Source organism: Lycium barbarum, chromosome 6, assembly GCF_019175385.1.
Source record: "Lycium barbarum isolate Lr01 chromosome 6, ASM1917538v2, whole genome shotgun sequence".
NCBI lineage: Eukaryota > Viridiplantae > Streptophyta > Magnoliopsida > Solanales > Solanaceae > Lycium > Lycium barbarum.
This window is the reverse complement of record NC_083342.1, coordinates 109,367,397-109,386,575: the sequence shown is the minus strand read 5'-3', so window position 1 is coordinate 109,386,575 and position 19,179 is coordinate 109,367,397. Positions and strand designations below refer to the sequence as shown.

The following is a 19,179-nucleotide window of genomic DNA, read 5'->3' as shown; positions in this document are numbered from 1 at the left end:
TCACGCACCACAGATAGTGTCTAACTATTGGCCAGATAATCAAACAATTAAAACCAAGAATAAATAAGCAACCCACAATATGGAAAATCAATAGATAATAATTGTCATCAAATCAACCTTCAAGTCTTTCGCCACAACCCTAGAACTAGGAGATTTAGCTACTCATGATTCGATCATAGACAAAAGAAGCCATGAATAAACTAGGGTTGAAAAAGATGAAAAATAAAATAATCTAGAGAGAGAAAAAGGAGAACGGTGGCTTACAAATGCTTGAATAATCCCAGAATACCGTTCTCAGCTATAAAAACGTCTATATATAGGCTAGGGTAAAAATAATAAATAAGGAATCCAAATCCTAATCTAATCGGGAAAACGTCCGCAGAGTCCCGGTTTCCTTCCGCATCGCGGAAGGATCGCGCAAGGTTCTGGGGTTTATCGCCTAAGCTGCTTTCAATTGCAACGTTTTGTCTTTGTTGTCTCACTTTGTATTTTTTTTTTCATTGCAACTCTTTATTCCACAAAGCAATCATGATGTCTCCCACTTACTGGTCTCCCCTCTTTTTCTCCTTTCGTTTTCTTCTTTTTTTTTTTTTGTTCAATTCTGATCCAGATTTCTTCATCTTCACACTATTTTATTCCTACACAGTAAAATTATAATATTAAGCACAAATCAATATATTTTGTACTCAAGAGACAATTAAAAGTATTAAAATGTGAGGCAATAATAAATAAGTATATGCGATTTAGGCCGAACATCATCCAAAACATGACAATTAACCTCAAAGGAGAAGATAGAGCAAGTTCAGCCTATTGACAATTGCTTGAAGAAGATGAAGCAAATCTACTACCTTAAGAAAACTTAAGGCCTAGGTGGAGATTTTTGTATGCGTGTTTATGAGTGGCTAATAGAATGCAAAATTTCTTCAACATTCAGTTTTAGGAGAATTAGTCTGATAATACTCCTTCCGTTTCAATTTATGTGTCTTAGTTAGACTCATCAAGGAGTTTAAGAAAATAAAGAAAACTTTTGAATCCTGTAATTTTAAATTAAAAATGTGTACAATGTATCAAAATGCTATTTGACTCTTGTGGCCTTAGATATACTAGGTAGTATGTTGGGTGCAAAAGTGACTAAATATAGAATGTGAGAAATTGTTTTAAACAAAATAAGACAAACAAATTAAAACGGAGGAAATAAGTAAAATCGATAGGCCAAATTGAATATTTTATTTTGGTTCTCTATGTTTAAGGTAATTTTGACATTGGTTATGGTAGTTGAATATTTTTATTACATTATTAGTTTCTATGATGTGAAGCTGACTGTTTTGCTCTACTGTTATTCAAATAAGAACACTCTAATAAGCACATTATGCTACTTATTTAGTTTTGTTAGTGATTTAAAATTTATTGCCTATAAGAAAATGTTCAAAATTTAAAATAATACATCAAAATTTAAAACAAACTTAAAGTTTCACACATACGTTTGCAAGTATTAATGTGTTAACATTGAGACGAAAAGAAATTGTTTCAAAAATGAAATAATACGTGGCTCGGGGAAATTGATTGGGTAATAGGATCATCATGGTCCGGCACTTGGATCATCAATGAAAGGCCCATGGGATAATGCACAATATATGTACAATCAATTTCCCTAAAATACACAAAACAAATGACTCCACTACCACCAAAATATATCACGGAGCGGTAAGTACCTTTTCCTTCTTAATCGGAGATTTCGTACCTTCTTAACTCAAGGTCTCGATTATGAATCTTGGTAAAGGATGCGCCTTTGATAGAAAACGTTTCATTCTCAGATTGGGATCACTAAATGATATACTCCCTCTGTTTCAATTTGTTTGAACCTATTTCCTTTTTAGTCCATGCCAAAATGAATGATCTCTTTCCTAATTTGAAAACAAATTCACTTTATGAATGATTTACAGCCACACAAATTTTCAAGGCTTATTTTGAACCACAAGTTTTAAAAGTCTTCCCTCTTTCTTAAATATCGTGCCCAGTCAAATGTGTTCATATAAATTGAAACGGAGGGAGTAAAAATTATTTGAGATCTCGAATTTGAAACCTAACTAGAAATAAAATTGTTTTTGATAAAGAAGTTTTCCTCAAAATTGAAACCCCGAAATGGATACTGGAGTGGGAAACCAAAAAAAAAAAAAAAAACACCGATGGCTCCACATATTTATTCAACGCATACTAAATAATGCACATTTCAAATCCACCAATTATTGTATTATTCCAAACAAGGACGACATATAAAGGACAGAGGGCTATATTTTATAAGTTCTTATATTGTACAACAAATGTTGTAGTGTAAAATGATCAGTATTCTTCTACAATATATAACGTAGATTCTCATTAACAATTAAAGATAAAACTTGGAGTGCTTGTCATGCTGCTTCTTGTAATGGTGATATACAATAATAATCTATGTCATTTCGTATTAGCACTGTAGCTGGCATGAATATATTTGTTAGGGAAAAGATTATTTTGCCTAAATAGACATCTGACTTCAATAAGCATCGGACAACACTCGAAGTTTAACATATAAGGTATAGTACGACCGATGATATTTTTATTAAGATTATAAATATATACTAGAGACTTGAGTAATTACATATTAATGTTTTGATTTAACATTTCACTTCTTCTATGTTTCATGGAGCTAAGATTCAAAATATGGAAGAAACAAGCATTTTCATGACTCTACCATCAATCAATTTCGTTCCATTTAATTCCTCTTTCATGATAAGATATCTTTTCTGCTAAAGGAAATCTTTCTCAATTACATGAGTTCAATTTTCATTTGATCCATACAAAAAAGGTATTTTTTTTTTCAATAATATAATTGTCATTTGCTTCAATAGTATTTAGTAAAATGGGAATAAATTTGAAAATACTAGTAACTCTCAGACAAAGTAGTAAAATGAAAGATCCATTATCATAATGAGTTATTAGTTCTAAGCCATCTCTAATGATTAATCAATAATTTGAAGTGTGAACATGAAATGTAGATAAGATATTGGAGTATATCTTATGTGAAACTTATATTTAACTTAAACATATCATTTTGTACATCCAAAGTCAATCGAACTTTCTAAATATCAAATACAAATATAAAACATTAGACATTTATAGAGGTGGGGTTTCAGAGAAATGAAAAAAGAAGTTAAAAAAAAAAAAAAAAAAAAAAGCCTCCTATCTTGCAGTGTTGCCTTTTTCTTTTTCATATTCAGGTTTTTAATTGCAATTATCGGGTATCGGTGTTTGGTGAAGAACATGTCTTGGTCTCACCCTAACACTGAGTGGGTTGACCATTTCACAAGAGAGCCTCAGTACCTCAGATAAGTCAACAGGGCCGTTATTATCAATGTGCTCAAAACGGAATTTTTGTAAAAGCGAGGCGACCCAAAACGTGACTGTAGTCAAGCCCAAGTTTTTGCCTGGACAGGTTCTTCTACCTGACCCAAATGGTGCAAGCCTAAGATCAGATCCCAAAACTGAGAAGTCTAGAGACTCTGTACCATTGATGAACCTTTCGGGCTCGAATTCAAGTGGGTCCACCCAAACATCTGGATCTCTAGTGATGGCCCACATGTTGACCATGGCGGTGGTCCCACTCGGCACGTGATACCCATCCACCTTTGTATCGGTTATTGCAAGACGAGCCCAAGAGAGTAGTGGGCCTGGAGGATGTAACCTGAGTACTTCTTTTATTACCGCAGGTAGATATGTCATCTTCGATACATCGAACTCTGTCACGGCTCGTGATCCTCCCACCATCTGATCTAACTCCGTTTGAACCTTTGACTGAACTTGAGGATGAATCACCATCCTTGCTAATACCCACTCTATTAATACTGCTACAGTATCAGTCCCCCTAAATATCATTTCCTGCAAATACCATAGTACAAAAAAGGGTTACGCCAAGTTTTCATTTCCAATTGCCATTCTTATCTTTAAACGTGCGTTATGAATTAAAAAAAAGTCAGTGCATTTTTGGTGCTATTTGATTTTATGCCCGCGTGTATGTGCAAGTACGATAAGATAATGATCTCAAATGCAATGACGAAAAGCTTCTACAGCTTATTTTTATTCTTTATAAAGCTCCCATTTTATTCGCCATCCTATTTGTTTCTATTATTAATATAAAAGAAAGGCGAGACTAGTTCCACGTAAGAAGGAGGGAAATATAAAAGTAGGTGCTTTCAGAACAAGTGCCATTGTGCAATCTAAAAACTGACCCTGAATATATTCCTCTGCCACAAGCGGGGATGGCATGATCGAATTTTTAAAAACTGTTAAAAAGAAAGAAATTTACGAGAAAACGAAATGTTCACACAGTCAGTATATATAAAATAGTTTGAATTAGTAAACTACTCCATCAAAATGGTAAACATGGTTGTGAAAAAGGTTTTTAAACCATTTTGGCATAACGCGTAAATCCAACTATCCAAGTATATCTTTTATGCAAACATATCACTAAATAACAAGAATCAGCCACAGACAACTTCTGTCGTTAAATAGAAGAAATCCTGCTAATTTTATTTTCTGTTAGCTACACACTATTCGGCGATAGATCAACTATAGATTTCATAGCTAATAGCAGCTATTTTTTGGTAGTGATGCTTGAAAAGAACTAAATGCATAGGGAGAATTGAACTAATTAGTTTTGGTCGTATGATTTTGGAGCTATAACATAATGCTTACCCAGAGTACAGCGATCATATCCGAGTCTGATAATCTTTCAGAACCTTGAAGAGAGAGCAACACATGCACAAAGTCACCGTTAACATCACTACCCGATTGAGCCATATGTTCGTTGATGATCCTGCTAACAAACCTGTTCACTTTAGGTACCAACCTAGAGCACCTAAGACTTATTTTTTGTGGGTCAAATTCAGCTAACCAAGGTAAGTGATCAGACCAATTCAGCATACCCAAAAGCTCGTAACCTTCATCTACCAACTTCCCAAGTTCCTCTGTTTCTGCGTTACCCGAATCAAGACTATACTTACGCCCAAAAACAGAGCACATCATGTTGTTTAAAGAAGCCAATTTCAGAACATCCTTAACTCGGATTACGTCCCGTTCACCTAATTGGAACATTGTGATCATTTGTTTGGCAATTTGGGCACGTTGGGTTTCTGAGGATTTTATTTGTTTGGGACAGAATAAGTGTGTAGCTGCAATTTTTCTAAGGGTTCGCCAGTAAACCCCATAAGGAGCAAAACCTATTGCTCTGTTGAACATTAGGCTGTAAGCTGATTCTTTTACGGGACGATCAGCGAAAACTGAACTGTTCAATATCTCTTTGGCTATGTCTGGATTACACGTAACGATAACTCGTGTTTCGCCTAGGCTCAAGGACATGAGACGCTTGGCTTGGCAAGATTGAGCCATCGCTGCTATTTTGCGGTGTGCTAGACCAGCCATGAGGTTCATACTTCCTATAAGAGGAAATCCCCTAGGGCCTGGTATAATACTGTTGTTATTATTATTATTATTATTATTATTATTATTATGAGATGGAGTTGAACTAGGATTTTTCCTCCATTTATATTTTCCCCAAGCAGGGCCACCAGGGTGAGACCAGTAAATGATGTTCATGACTAGCCAGAGTAGAAGAATAAAGAGAACAAAGCATATGGAGTTTATGGAGGTGAAAGATTTGCATTTTGAAGCTAATGCAAAAACCCAAAGGCTTTCTATGTCCGTTCTCATTTTTCTCTCTATTTATTTGCAGTGTGTTCTTGGGAGGAAAATTTTTATATGATGGGCAGAGTAGAGTATTGCCAGAGCTAGAAGACAGCGATACAGAGCAAGAGTGAAAGGTGTTTTTATTTGGTTTTGAGGCATTTAAGAAGAGACTTTAGCTTCTTTATATAGGGGAGAAACGGTACATAGGCAATAGGTCACACTAGTTTTGAGAATTACCTATACAAAATTCTTATCCTCTCCTAGTTGACATGTCATGTCACATAAATTCTATTTTTAAACAATAAATTTGTTTAACTTATCAAATTTATTTAACTCAACTCAATACAAACCTATTTAATCAATCAACTCATATCTTATACCCATTTAACCTGATTAGAAAATTTCGATTCAAATTACCATGGGTAAAATTGTGACAATAGAAGGGCGTGATTCACCTGCTCATTTTAGCTCAAATTACTAGGAGTGAATTAACAAAAGAAGAAATGCATAATCTGCTGTTGATATTGAGGGGTAGAAATTTTGGACTACCTCAGCTATATAACTAGGGATATCAAATTTAACTCAAGTTACAACCAAAAAAAAAGGGAAATGTTAGATAATTACCATATCAATGTCCAATATCCAATTTGAGCCCCCGACTAATCCGAGTGCACCATAATATACCCACTAAAGGGAAAAACTCTTCCTACCAATTTTTTTTTTTCATTTTCTTGATTTGAACTCGAGATTTCTGGGTAACGATGGAGGGATCCTATGTATCTCATCATAATTGTTGGTGTTATTCTTCTTGACCTTTTTTTCTTTTCTTATGGGGGACAAATTAGTTTAAAGGAAGTAATTAGTAGCCACTAACCAATTAGTGCAAATTTATAAAAACGTAAAATAGCAAAACATGAAAAAAAGAAATTTCATATGTAAGCATACCGTGTTTTTACTTAAACAAATCCTTTGAATTACATCATATTTCCTTCTAAAGAAGGAAATACTCGACCATAACTTACTTTCATTTGTGCTAATTAGTTACTAATGTGAATAAACTAACTGAAAAAAAAGTATACAGACTAAGACAAGAAAACTAGGAGTTAAATGGATTTGAATCAAATTACCATGGATTGGGTTAAGCTCAATGGATTTGATTAGTTAAATAAATTTTTTATTAAAAAACAAAATAAGGGACATGGCATTTTAACTAGGAGAGAAGGAGGGTTTTGTGTGTTAGTATATTTTGAGGAAAATAGTGATAGTTGGAGTATGTTTTGAGAAAAATAGTGATAGTTGGGTGATATTTATAGGCAATTCTCAATACATGGGTGAACGTTTAGGGAATTTACTCAGAATAACTAGGACGTATTACACGCACCATTCAATTACTCCCTCGTTACAATTTACGCTGTTTGGCTGATTACTAAATCTAAGAAACAAAAAAATCACTTTCGAATTTTGTAGCTTTAAATAAATTACTATATAATATTTATGGTATTATAAATCATCTTATTAAATAAAAAATAAAAAATTATGTCACTTAAATTGAAACGGGAAGTACTAATTTTACTCTATAGTACATTTTAGCGCATAATAGTTTTCTGTAGTACATATTAGCGCATAATAGTTTAATTTTCTGTCGACGTGCGATTATTAAAACTATATAGAAACAATTATCCGAATTAGTTTTAAAAAGTTGTATGTCGACACAGTTGGATTGACATACGATTGCAGACGTAAGTAAAAAGAGCAAGACACGAAGGCGCGTGAGGCACGCTCCAATAACAGTAGATTGCGTGCTACCCTTCTAAACAGGATTAATTAAATAGTGGTGATTCCTAACAAAGTTAACAGTTATTGGGGGACTTGGGAATAATTATGTATATGGGTCAATCTCCTCATGAGGTCACCTTGTGTCTGCACTATGCAATGATCCATAAACCAGGGGCGGATGCACATGTCATTGAAGGTGTTCACCCGAACACTATCGGTAAAAAATTACAGTGTATATATAGGATAAATTTTTTATATTTATGTGCATATATTAACTTTTGAACACCCTGAATAAATTATATTTAGCTTTTTTTTTTTATCGAACACCCTGAATGAAAATTCTTAATTCACCACTGCCATAAACCCCTCCAATTTTTTAAATCTAATTTCTGTGTTACTTTCTTGGATATTTAACGAAAGTATTTCTGAGTTGTGCGGCCTCTTAATCTTAATCCAATGATTGGGAGCTTAATTTGTTAGTACCAAATTAGTCTATTCCACGAGCTTTTGATTGACTAATTTTCAATTCCAATTCCATCATTTGGTTATTATTAGGGTTGAAGCTACTTAATTGTGTGATTTGGATTTGTTGGAGCGCATCACACTGCATATCAACAAGTGCAGTTACACAGATCCAGTTGAGTAGTATAGCAACCACGGTATAACTAATCGGTTCTGTCTATTTAATTGTTGCAAACTTCAGATAAATGATTGTCTAATATTTGTTAATTTTCGAAGCAACTTCGTCGGACTTGGTATGTTTGTTATAACCGCATACAACAATGGAAGTAGCTAGAGATCATTTATTTAAAGAAATAAAATAGCTTGGGCTGAAGCATAAAGAAAAAAAAACATTCAATCCGAAAGCATACTGATAGACGTGCTAGCATATTTGCGGGATATACCGTTCACAATTGTGTGACGAATCAGCAAAGCAATTATAATGTGATTATATTTTCAGTCCGATTGTGTGTTTCACTTTTTAATCTTAATAAACACTCCCTCTGTTTCAATTTATGTGAACCTATTTCTTTTTTAGTCCGTGCCAAAATAAATGACTTCTTTCCTAATTTGAAAACAAATTCACTTTATGAATTATTTACGGCCACACAAATATTGAAGACTTATTTTGAACCACAAGTTTCAAAAGTCTTTCCTCTTTCTTAAATGTCGTGTCAAGTCAAATGGGTTCACATAAATTGAAACTAAGGGAGTATGTTATTTTGATGTTGAGTTTTTTACAAAAAAAAAAAATTATCAAATTAACCTATTAACAATGTTGTTGTTTTCTAAAACTAAAATAAAGTAAAATTAATATTCCTTCTATCAGAATTCAATAGGCGGTGTTTAATTGGATGCACAGTTAGTTTTTAAAAGATTGAAATGGTCCAGACACAAGAATAATACTCAAAAAATATCGTCTAGGCCAATCACTTGCTATTTTTCAGTAATTTGGTCAATGTTTAAGAAATGGAACAAGTGCAATGGATATATAGATAGAGTCCGGAACCAAAATGCCCCAAAAAACTTATTTTGAACTAAAATACTCCAGCAAAAAAAAAAGGTTACCAAAGTACCTTTAGCGTAGTAAAATACTGCGCTATAGCATTTCACGGAGACGGGGCCGTTAAGTGCTATAGCGCAGTATTTTACTGCGTTATAGGAAAAAAAAAATCTATAACGCAGTAAAATACTGCGTTATAGAAACAGTACCAAAAAAAAAAAAATTGGCCAACTTTATTTTTGCAACACTTAATGTTATTTTCCATACTTTGACCAATGATTAGTCGTGTGTCAAAACTCCGAAACGTCAATATTTTATATAGAACCTGATATTTTTTTCTGCGTACAATAATGTAGGCTCAATACATCAAGGATACGTAAACGTTCGGATCGTCATTTTAGGGGTTGAAAAGGTGCCCGAAGTAAGTTTTGTTTGTTTTTTCCATACTTTGACCAACGATTAGTCGTGTGGCAAGACTCCGAAACGTCAATATTTTATATAGAACCTGATATTTTTTTCTGCGTACAATAATGTAGGCCCAATACATCAAGGATACGTAGACGTTCGGATCGTCATTTTAGGGGTTGAAAAGGTGTCCGAAGTAAGTTTTGTTTGAAAAAACTTAATGTTTTTTCCATACTTTGACCAACGATTAGTCGTGTGTCAAGACTCCAAAACGTCAATATTTTATATAGAACCTGATATTTTTTTGTTCAAAGTGATTTTTTTGGGGGCATTTTGATTCCGGACTCATATAGATAGGGCTAGTAAAATTCAGTATGTACTCCACAGTACATACAATAATTGTAGTGTATATAATCAAGAGTAGGAAGGAAGAGAGCGCGTGAAACAGTGGGCAGCAGCATCTGGTGGGATAATCAACTTGGAGCAGACGAGCAGTAAAGTATGAGAAGACAAGAAAGACCAAACTCCAAAGGATGTGTGGGTGTTTATTGTGGGGTGAAGTTGTCGGGGCATTATATCACGAAAGCACATGAACATAAAACCCCCAGCCAAAGCGAGGCTCATTTCGTCATATACATGCAGGTAAATAGAAGTTTGCAGTCGTGCATTTAGTGGCTGGCTCGCAGACACTGCCCATATATATATATATATATATATATATATATATAAGATATCAAGCTGGAGCTCCGATCGAGGCACACAGCACAGGTATTATCAATGTTGTGTACTGGTGCTAGTGTTTGCTTGGTGTTGGTGGGCCGAATATGTACAAAATAACCTCTCTTCCTTACTCTCCCCTGAGCCATCGGTGTTGCAATGCCACGTTCCAGTTTAAACATGCAAACTTTTCCAACTTTACCCTTATCCGACAAGATGGTGACAACTCCTTCTCCCCCATTTTCCCAAGCTTCGGGCGGTTATGACTACTTACTTTTACACGCGTTACGTTAGTACAGTAACCTTTGATAGCACTCCTTCACTCTTTTTTCAGTGTTGTCCTTCATTATTTCGTTGCATTTACATCCACCATATGCTTGTGTGTGTATAAATGTCCTGGTGCCTACTAGCAATGATAGTTATCCTCAGATGCCTCGGAAATTGGTGTCCTAAATTTAATTTTATGAACTAGGATGTTCAAGGCAAAGAAATTACGGTGAGGTTACGTTTAGCCGTAGCACCTTACACTATGAATCTGTTTTTATTTAGTACAAGTCTCTATTATATAATCCCGTAAAAGGCAACATCTCAATTCTCACACTAACGGATCATATTCTAGTACAGTATATACTAACTTGTTTAGATTTACCTTATTGTGTGGTGCTAAATCAATTTTCTGCTAACGTTGAGACAAACATGTGTTATTAGACATTTAACGGCGATGTATATGGTGGATTCATGGAAGTATAGTTGGGAAGTTATATGACTGCGAGCACAAAAGGGGCCCACCCCGTAAAGCAAACGTTACTTCAGGCCGACATATGTTAGGATTTGGCGAGCGGTGTTGATTCCCGTCATAGATTGAAAAGCCCTGTCCATTGATATTGGCAGCGTCACAGGGAAGCTGAACTAATGGGACCTACCCTTTTCAGACGAATGACTAAAGTTAAAAAAAAACAAAAAAGACAAAAAACAAAAAACAAAAAAAAAATGGAACACATTACTTCCTGGTTAAGAAACCAAAGAGATTGAATATCCTCTCAAGTAGGGAGTAAATGAGTAATTACTATATTATCACTAGACTAAGGTTGATATTTGTCTACAAGCTAAGATTAGGGAGCATGTGAGCTTGAGGCCTTTCTCGCGCTTACCGCTTCTCTTGTGGCAATAGAAAAGTTAAGGCTTAATACCTAGATGGACCCTTAAACTTGGCATGTTTTGTAAGATAGGCATATAAACTTATAAGGTGACCAGATAGACACTTAAACTTACTCAAAGTGTATTTTTCAAGTTTTTCAGTTGTTTTGAAAACAAAAACTATATTTTTCAAACACTCACAATTTTCATAGCCAAACAAGCCCTAAATATATCACAAAATATTTTTTTTAAAATGCAAAAATAAGGCAAACGCATATACATGAGACTATAAATGTGCACTTAAACCAATAAATACTCGCTAATCGCAATTTTGCAGCTTTCAATTAACTCGGATTTTTTTTTACACTTGAATAATTAAAAAACAATAACTTTAACCAATAAAAATCCTTAAAAAAAGAAATTTACTTATTGTTATATTAAAGATAACTTAATATACAAGAGGGGGTGGATTCTGTACGTTCGATTTTTCGATTTATTAAAGAATCAAGGTCTTCAACAACAAAAGCTACAAATACAAGTACACTAGAAACAATAAACATAAAAACACAATGATTTTACATGAAAAAACCCTTCTTGCTCAAAGAAGTAAAAATCACGATATACAACATGTAGGATTTGACTCAAAACTCTACAACTTCCTAGAGAAATTTAAGGTTACAACTCGATAACATAAGGAACTAAACTCTAGTACCTTATCTCCCACAATACTCAAATACAACAACTACTTTCAAATACTATAAACTCTAATACAGAAAGCACTGCAACTTCAATAAAATAGTCTACCTAAACAAAATTACTTAATAGCAAAGTAGGTTACAACTCGAGAACAAAGAATCATGGACTCAATAACTAAGAACTAGACAAAAACTTATCCAATCAGGTTTTTCAGTTCAGAAGCTTTGACTCAACAATAATTATTTCTTGAGAGTAAATCTCGATATATCTGTGTACAATAGTGTAAGTCTTCAATATTGTCAATCGAGTCCTTGTCCAGTTCTAACTCATAACCCTAGAATGATTTGATTGCCTCCTGAGGAAAACAAATTCTAAATGGATTTTGAGTATTTCCTTAATATACTACTTCGCATGTTTTGTTCTTATTTATGCAGGTATTACATAATTAATGTGTTCTTGTTGATCATGAATTCTCTTAATTAACATTCTGTTTTCAGCCCATGAAATAAGATCTTCTGGAATCCAACTTGCATAAGGAATCAATTTTCAGCCTCTAATCAAACAGTCTTATGAGGAACTGATTCTCTCGATATCTGGTCTAATTTTTTTGATATCTTTTTGTACACCTATGATCATATTTCATTAGCACAACCAATATCTTTAGAATTTCAAGGGACCTGATTAGTTCAATTACTATTTGTTCATCATCAAAAATCAATAATTTGATAGATGTGATAACTAACATTTAAATAGATTGTGAGATCGGGTAAAAAGAATTTATGCACGGAATATATATATATATATATATATATATATATATATATATATATACCTACTTATGGAGACGTCTAACTTGTAAGGAGTTGACTTGTGTTGATCAATTATCGCCAGTGTGCCAGAGGAGAAATCCTCAATTTAATTCTGAAAACCCAAATGTGTACACGACATTTATGTCCCCTGATGCTGGGAAACATGAATTGCTAAATCAAGAAAATGATATCCACTAAGAAGAGTAAAATTTAGCACTACAAGGCCCATTAGCGCTTACTCATTATTATGAATTAAACATTAAAATAAGTGATAGATAAGGGAGTCTACGGCCTGAGATATGGACTTGTTGGGTTATAAATAATTTAAAAAGCAAATTATGAAAATCATGGAGTATTAAAAGGTAAAGCAGGAAAAAAAAATATTTGACTCCCGCCAGAAGGGCGTATATATGTGACAGTGTCATCAACAAAATCTCCTGGTTAATCCAATGAATTCGGTTGCAAATCTTAGAGGTGTTTACCATAGATATGATTGTATATATACTTTCATATTTCGGGGGGAATTTCCTGGAGACTGTTCATGAATAGCTACTTAAACTTGCACCAAATATTAATTAGTACTATGATACTATCTACTTAATAGGAGTATAAGATTTTGTGCAGATATTGTAGTACTTGTACTGCACACCAGACCAGAAAGGCCCTAATTAAGTGTATGATTGTTTGCAATTAGTGGTCCTTCCTTTTTCAGATGGTTATTTCGTACAATTTTTAAATCTTAATAATCTAATAATCTTCTTTACAGTATTTATTCATGTAACTCTTTCTTGCTTTATTGGTCACTTCCGCATATTACATTTACAGTATACTTAAGATAATAAAAACATAGCAAGTCATTACCATCATCAAAACATCAACTTACAAAGTATTACTACTAGTACTAGTGTACTTATATGCAAGTACTTGTACTAAAATTGTACATCCAATAAGAAAAAGAATTTTTTTTAAAAAAAGGAAAATATAAGGAAGTGTACTAACACCTGTGATGGAACACATATTTGGCTTCACATTCAAAATAGAAACTTGAGAAAAGGAAAGAAATTGAAGTGAAAGAATCTTCCTTAAGAAAGAATATAAATTTTCATGATGTAATTTCCACCAATTCTCATTTCCCCTTTGAAAACTAGAGAGAGTAACATTTCTCCTCAATTATACCTAATTTCGTGCTGATTAAATATATTTGGCCAAACAAATAAGTCACGCTACCATATGATTACATTTAAATTCAATCACAACTTTACAAAATAGCCTTCCAACGAAGCCCTATGAGAAGTTTTTAAATTTTTGATAAAGATAGAGGAAGAAACTTCATATGAGTAATTATAAGCTATGTCCAACCTCTCCAAATCAAACTCCTAAGTTCCACCTATACAATTTATTTAAGGTAATGCCTAACAGAGAGAACAAAACTAAAACCACAAGCAACACTAATTATTCTAGAACGTGCTAGTGAAGTTATATTTGTTCCATGTGTATATATGATAAGACGAAGGGTGAACCACGTAAACCTATTATGTTGTTGCTTTGGGATCAAAAGCAAATGAGGAGGTGTACATGGACTTTTGATATCCATCATCAGCCTCTAAAGTTGGTGTATACCACTATTCATTATAAATAATTTTTTTAAAAAAAGAGCGCAACCACATGGGGTCAAAAGAACCTTAAACACGGATTAAGATTACCTTAATCTTGCAAAGTATGAGTAGTGCATGATTGCAAATAACAAACATTTCCTTCTTTGAGTGCGCAAGCTGCTTTTGTTGCCTAACCCACTTCACTTTTTTTTAAAAAAAAAAAAAAAAAAATAGTCAATCGAATTAAACCACCATATAGGATTCGAAATGTAGTCTTGGAATTCCCTCCTTGACCCTTTTTTTAGGTGCTTAATTAGTTAAAATTATATTTAGCTTTGAATTGGATGATATGTTTGAAGAATATATGCAGATTCACTTCCGTGGTCCTTTTTTTTTTTTCTTTATGCTTTTTTAGTTCAACTATTTAATCAAAATCTTTTGTTGGTTCTCTGCGTTTGCGCAAGTTGTAATTGGATGGAGCTACATTTGCCAGTAAATCATGCTTTAACTAAAATAGCGCAACAAGTAGGAGTTCTCTACAAAAGCAGCATTTTGGGTCCAACTCTTGCCAGCCACTTAGATTTTGGATGTTTTGGAAACCAAAATCTTTCCGCTTTGGGGAACCTTGGATTTCCATATATACCTCCATCCATATATGATTATATATAGTGGTCGAGCCACCAGACTTTTAATTAAGGGGATTCAAATTATAATGAGAATACGCGAAGGAGTCAATGGGAATTAATATCTACTACTATAGTATATAAAAACTAGTTTAATTTTATTTATACAGTATAATTTTCTGATAATTAGTGGTTCGGATGATTGAAAATCTCGTGCCTCTAACTGATTGTATGGTCTTCGCATCCACACTAGTCATTACCCAGAATATTATATAATGGGTCAAAGTATAAAATACATTCGCAAGTTGTTGGATGATTATCACTGAATCTGTATGCATTGTGGTTTACCAAGTGGTAGGAATGCTAAAAGCTAATCCAGCTACAATATTTGGACAGTCCCTCACTGATTAAGCATCCATGCACTTTCTCCTTGATTAATTCTTTATCTTCAACTTTATTAGGAGATCAGCATCGCTCAAATCGGATCTTTAATTTCCTTATATATCAGCAAAGGGAAAATTGTCTCAGAAGTCTTTAAAAGAGAGGGTTTTTTTTTTTTTTAAATTGTCTTATTTTATATTTGCGCTTAATTGATACTGGAAAATTCATACAAAATGTGGAATAAGAATTAAGAAACAACTCGTACTGATTATCTCTTTACATTTTCAGTTTGAGATTGGAGGCAAATTCCACTTAAATTAAAGGTCATTTCGCGTCATCCATCCCTAGGATTTCAGAAATATGTGATTAAAACAAAGTGCTATCTATTGGGGTAGGGTTTTGTATTCTCTGCTGCTAATTGTTGGATTTGATTCGAGAACTAATGATTGTTTTCATGATCAAATCCTTAATTATATCCAACCATACGTTGCTTCTAATTAACGCTTAATTATAGCTTAGCTAGAGCCTAGAGGCTATCTTATTCTCTTTTACGTTTTCACATATGTTATATAATGATCAGTACGTTTCGAGAATTAATATTATACTGCAAAGATTTTTTATAAGGCGATTAATAATGACAAAAATTATTATATCGTAATCATTAAAAATATAGTTATACAATTATAATTACTTGTTTTAATAGAATATTTTCATCTTTAAATAATTTAATCCCGCATAGTTAATAGACGTAATCTTATTTCACATTTCATATCGCATAAAATAATTTATAGATTCTCACATTAGTACACATATGTTATATTTAATATCGTCAACTAAATCATGACAATAACTTTTTTTCCTTATGCGGCCAATCTTTTGCGGATTTATGTTAGGATTAATTGTTTCAATACCACAAGGAAAAGATCCTTAGAGGTTAATAAAATTATGTGTATTACTACTAATTCGAGTCAATATCTAGAGTGACAGAAACAACTTATTACGCCTGGTTTTACACAAACCTAATTAAGCAATATATGATTTGTCTCTTTATACAAACTTGGGTTTGATAAATACCGGGTATGAAGATATCTTAGGAAACTCAGTCCTAGGTGAGATTCATCTAATCAGATTCTATAAGTTAATTAGCTCCCCTATAAACTTCTCCATTTCAACGCACGAAAATGAATAACGTGCTCCGCCACCCCTAAAGAGAAGAGTACTAATCGTCTGTTATGAACGGTGCTGAGATTTTATGAAAATAATAAGATAAGCCTTTAATTAATGACAATAACAGAAAATAAATGGTTCGATTAATTTAATAAGACATACATCCACGCCGGAGAAGAGCAATCAACTGAATCACGTGTTAAGTAACTTAGTGTCCAAATTCAAACTAAACAGTCATTTTGGTTGACTAATAGCACTATTTAATCAGAAGCAAAGGAGAAGGAAGTTTGGTGCGCCAGTAAAGTGCAAGGAAGACTAGCTAAAATTAAAGATGCTTGTCGGGTATATCTTGCACTACTTTGTGTTATGATCCATTGAAACTTGTTTGCCTAACAAGAACAAAATGTTTCTTTTCTTTTGTGTTCTTAATTAAGGACGTAATTCATGTGTTAGTACATATATATAGACAAGGAAGTATGTTAGTGTTATAAACAGCTTGTAGATATTGTCCGCTTTGGCGCACCTCACGGCTTTAAAACGCGTCTACAAGTAAAGGCTTCAGGCCCTGCTTATAAGCACGCACACAATCCCGTGTGCGAGCGATGTGGGAACTTCAAGTTCACAACACACCCTCCCATCGCGAGCATCGTGCTGATAACGTGTTATAAACAGCTTGTAGATATTGTCCGCTTTGGCGCACCTCACGGCTTTAAAACGCGTCTACAAGTAAAGGCTTCAGGCCCTGCTTATAAACACGCACACAATCCCATGTGCGAGCGATGTGGGAACTTCAAGTTCACAACAGTTAGGTCATTATTAGTTGGTGTTTGTGGATGATTTTTTGGTCGCTTAGACTGAGGAGTCAACTAATTACTAATTAATAAAAACAAATTTAGGTGTTCAACTTTAATTGGGTAAGAGACTTGTAAAACTTAAATTAATGAATCCCCACATACAAGTTGGTTAGGCTGTTAAAAGTCTTGATGACTGGTAACATGTAGGGTAGGTAAGCCACAGTGGCATCTTTTCCTTCATTTTCTGATGCACGATATAATATTCTAAGGCTGAAAACTAAATAAAATATTTAATGTGTACCTTGTTCTTAATATTTCCAAGCAAGTGGTTTCTGTCTAATATTAGATTCTGTTTGGATGGGCTTATGCCTATAAGCTGTTTGCAGCTTATAAGCTAAAAAAAAATAAGTTAGGGTAGTCTAACTTATTTTTTTGGCTTATAAGTTGTTTTCAGCTTATAAGCTACTTTAGATAAGCTAAGTTAAATGGGCCCAATTATTTTTTTAAGCTTATTTAAAGCACAAAATGACTTTAAACTGGCCAGTCAAACACTCAAAAAAGCTGAAAACAACTTATAAGTCAATCCAAACGGGCTCTTAGTATGTTCCAGTTTTTTCCTTTTCCCATAAAATAAGGTGTTATTTATAAATGGCACGAACTAAAAAGCCGCTTGTCAAAGGTTGTCGACATAATACGTGCCTCGACAAAACCATTTTTTTACTCAACAAACAATTAGTAAAAGTTTTTTTCATTTTATTTAAAAGAATCAGATTTGCGAATAGGCCTTCTTGTCGTTCACCCTATACCCTTGAAAGTGAATTTACAATTTTTTTCGGTGATTGTCTTTTTTTCCTTCACTTTTCAGTGTATCTTTTTCTCTCTCTTTTTTCGTTATCCGGTGCATCATCTCTATGCTATTGTTTTCCATCCTTAGTACTTATCCTAACAACAGAAAACAAAAAAGAACATAAAAATCCAACTTTTTTTTTTTTGACAACGTGAAACATTAAAAAAATGAAAATTTCACTAACACTAAATGACACATAATTATATGACTTGGAGAATATGAAACTTGGAATTTCCTTAGAGAACCTATAAATGGTTGTCATCCCCATATCCCAGAGCCAACGGAATTGAGAAAGGAAAATTTAATAATTAATACGAAAAGAGATCAATGTTAGAAATTATCTATTTAGTGGAATCACATATTTAATATAATTGTACATAGATATGCTATCAAAAGACGCTCATTTTTCTAATTTAATAAAGTATTATTTCTATGGGCTATATACAAATCTTATGTTATAAGGTATGAATTTTATATGCGTAGAAACCTAATTAACTCTAATGATTTCCTTATGATCCTGTATGGATTGTTTAAAATTTTCCATCAATCAATGACTAATAGGAAATTTTCAAAATCTGCTGATCCACGTTGTAAAAGATTTTCGATGCATCGTGGTGTCTTTTTATACGGTGAAATACGATATTGGAAATAATAATTATGTAAATATATTTTGTTTTTTTCAACCTATCAGTTCAAATTGGTTAGAAAGGTTCTCCAAATTACTAGTACTTTCATGTTGGACATGGAACTCAACTTTTCCTTCTAATGTGATCAAGAGAGACACGTGGTGGATCTAAATTCCGACAGCGTAGCAGTTAAGGTGGGAAAACTTTACAACTGAACAAATACTAACTATACATATATAATAAAAGAGCATATCTGTGAATTAGTGGTCAAAAACAATGATTGATATATGCTACTCTAGTCATAAGCACTAATTAGCAGTAAAAAGTAGGTCATTAATGTGGTTGCTACAGAACACCCATGATCGTGCAATACATAAAGTAACT

At 33.4% G+C, this 19,179-nt stretch overlaps 1 protein-coding gene across 1 annotated transcript; it reads right to left on the bottom strand.

The window, feature by feature from the left end:
* Positions 1-3,027: 3,027 nt before the first annotated feature.
* Positions 3,028-5,867, bottom strand: LOC132645396 (cytochrome P450 78A3-like). The gene is made up of 2 exons (XM_060362361.1): positions 4,729-5,867; positions 3,028-3,912 (listed from the first exon to the last, which is right to left on the bottom strand). Exons 1-2 carry the CDS (start codon positions 5,740-5,742, stop codon positions 3,259-3,261), a joined length of 1,668 nt encoding a protein of 555 aa, XP_060218344.1. The 5' UTR covers positions 5,743-5,867; the 3' UTR covers positions 3,028-3,258.
* Positions 5,868-19,179: the final 13,312 nt, after the last annotated feature.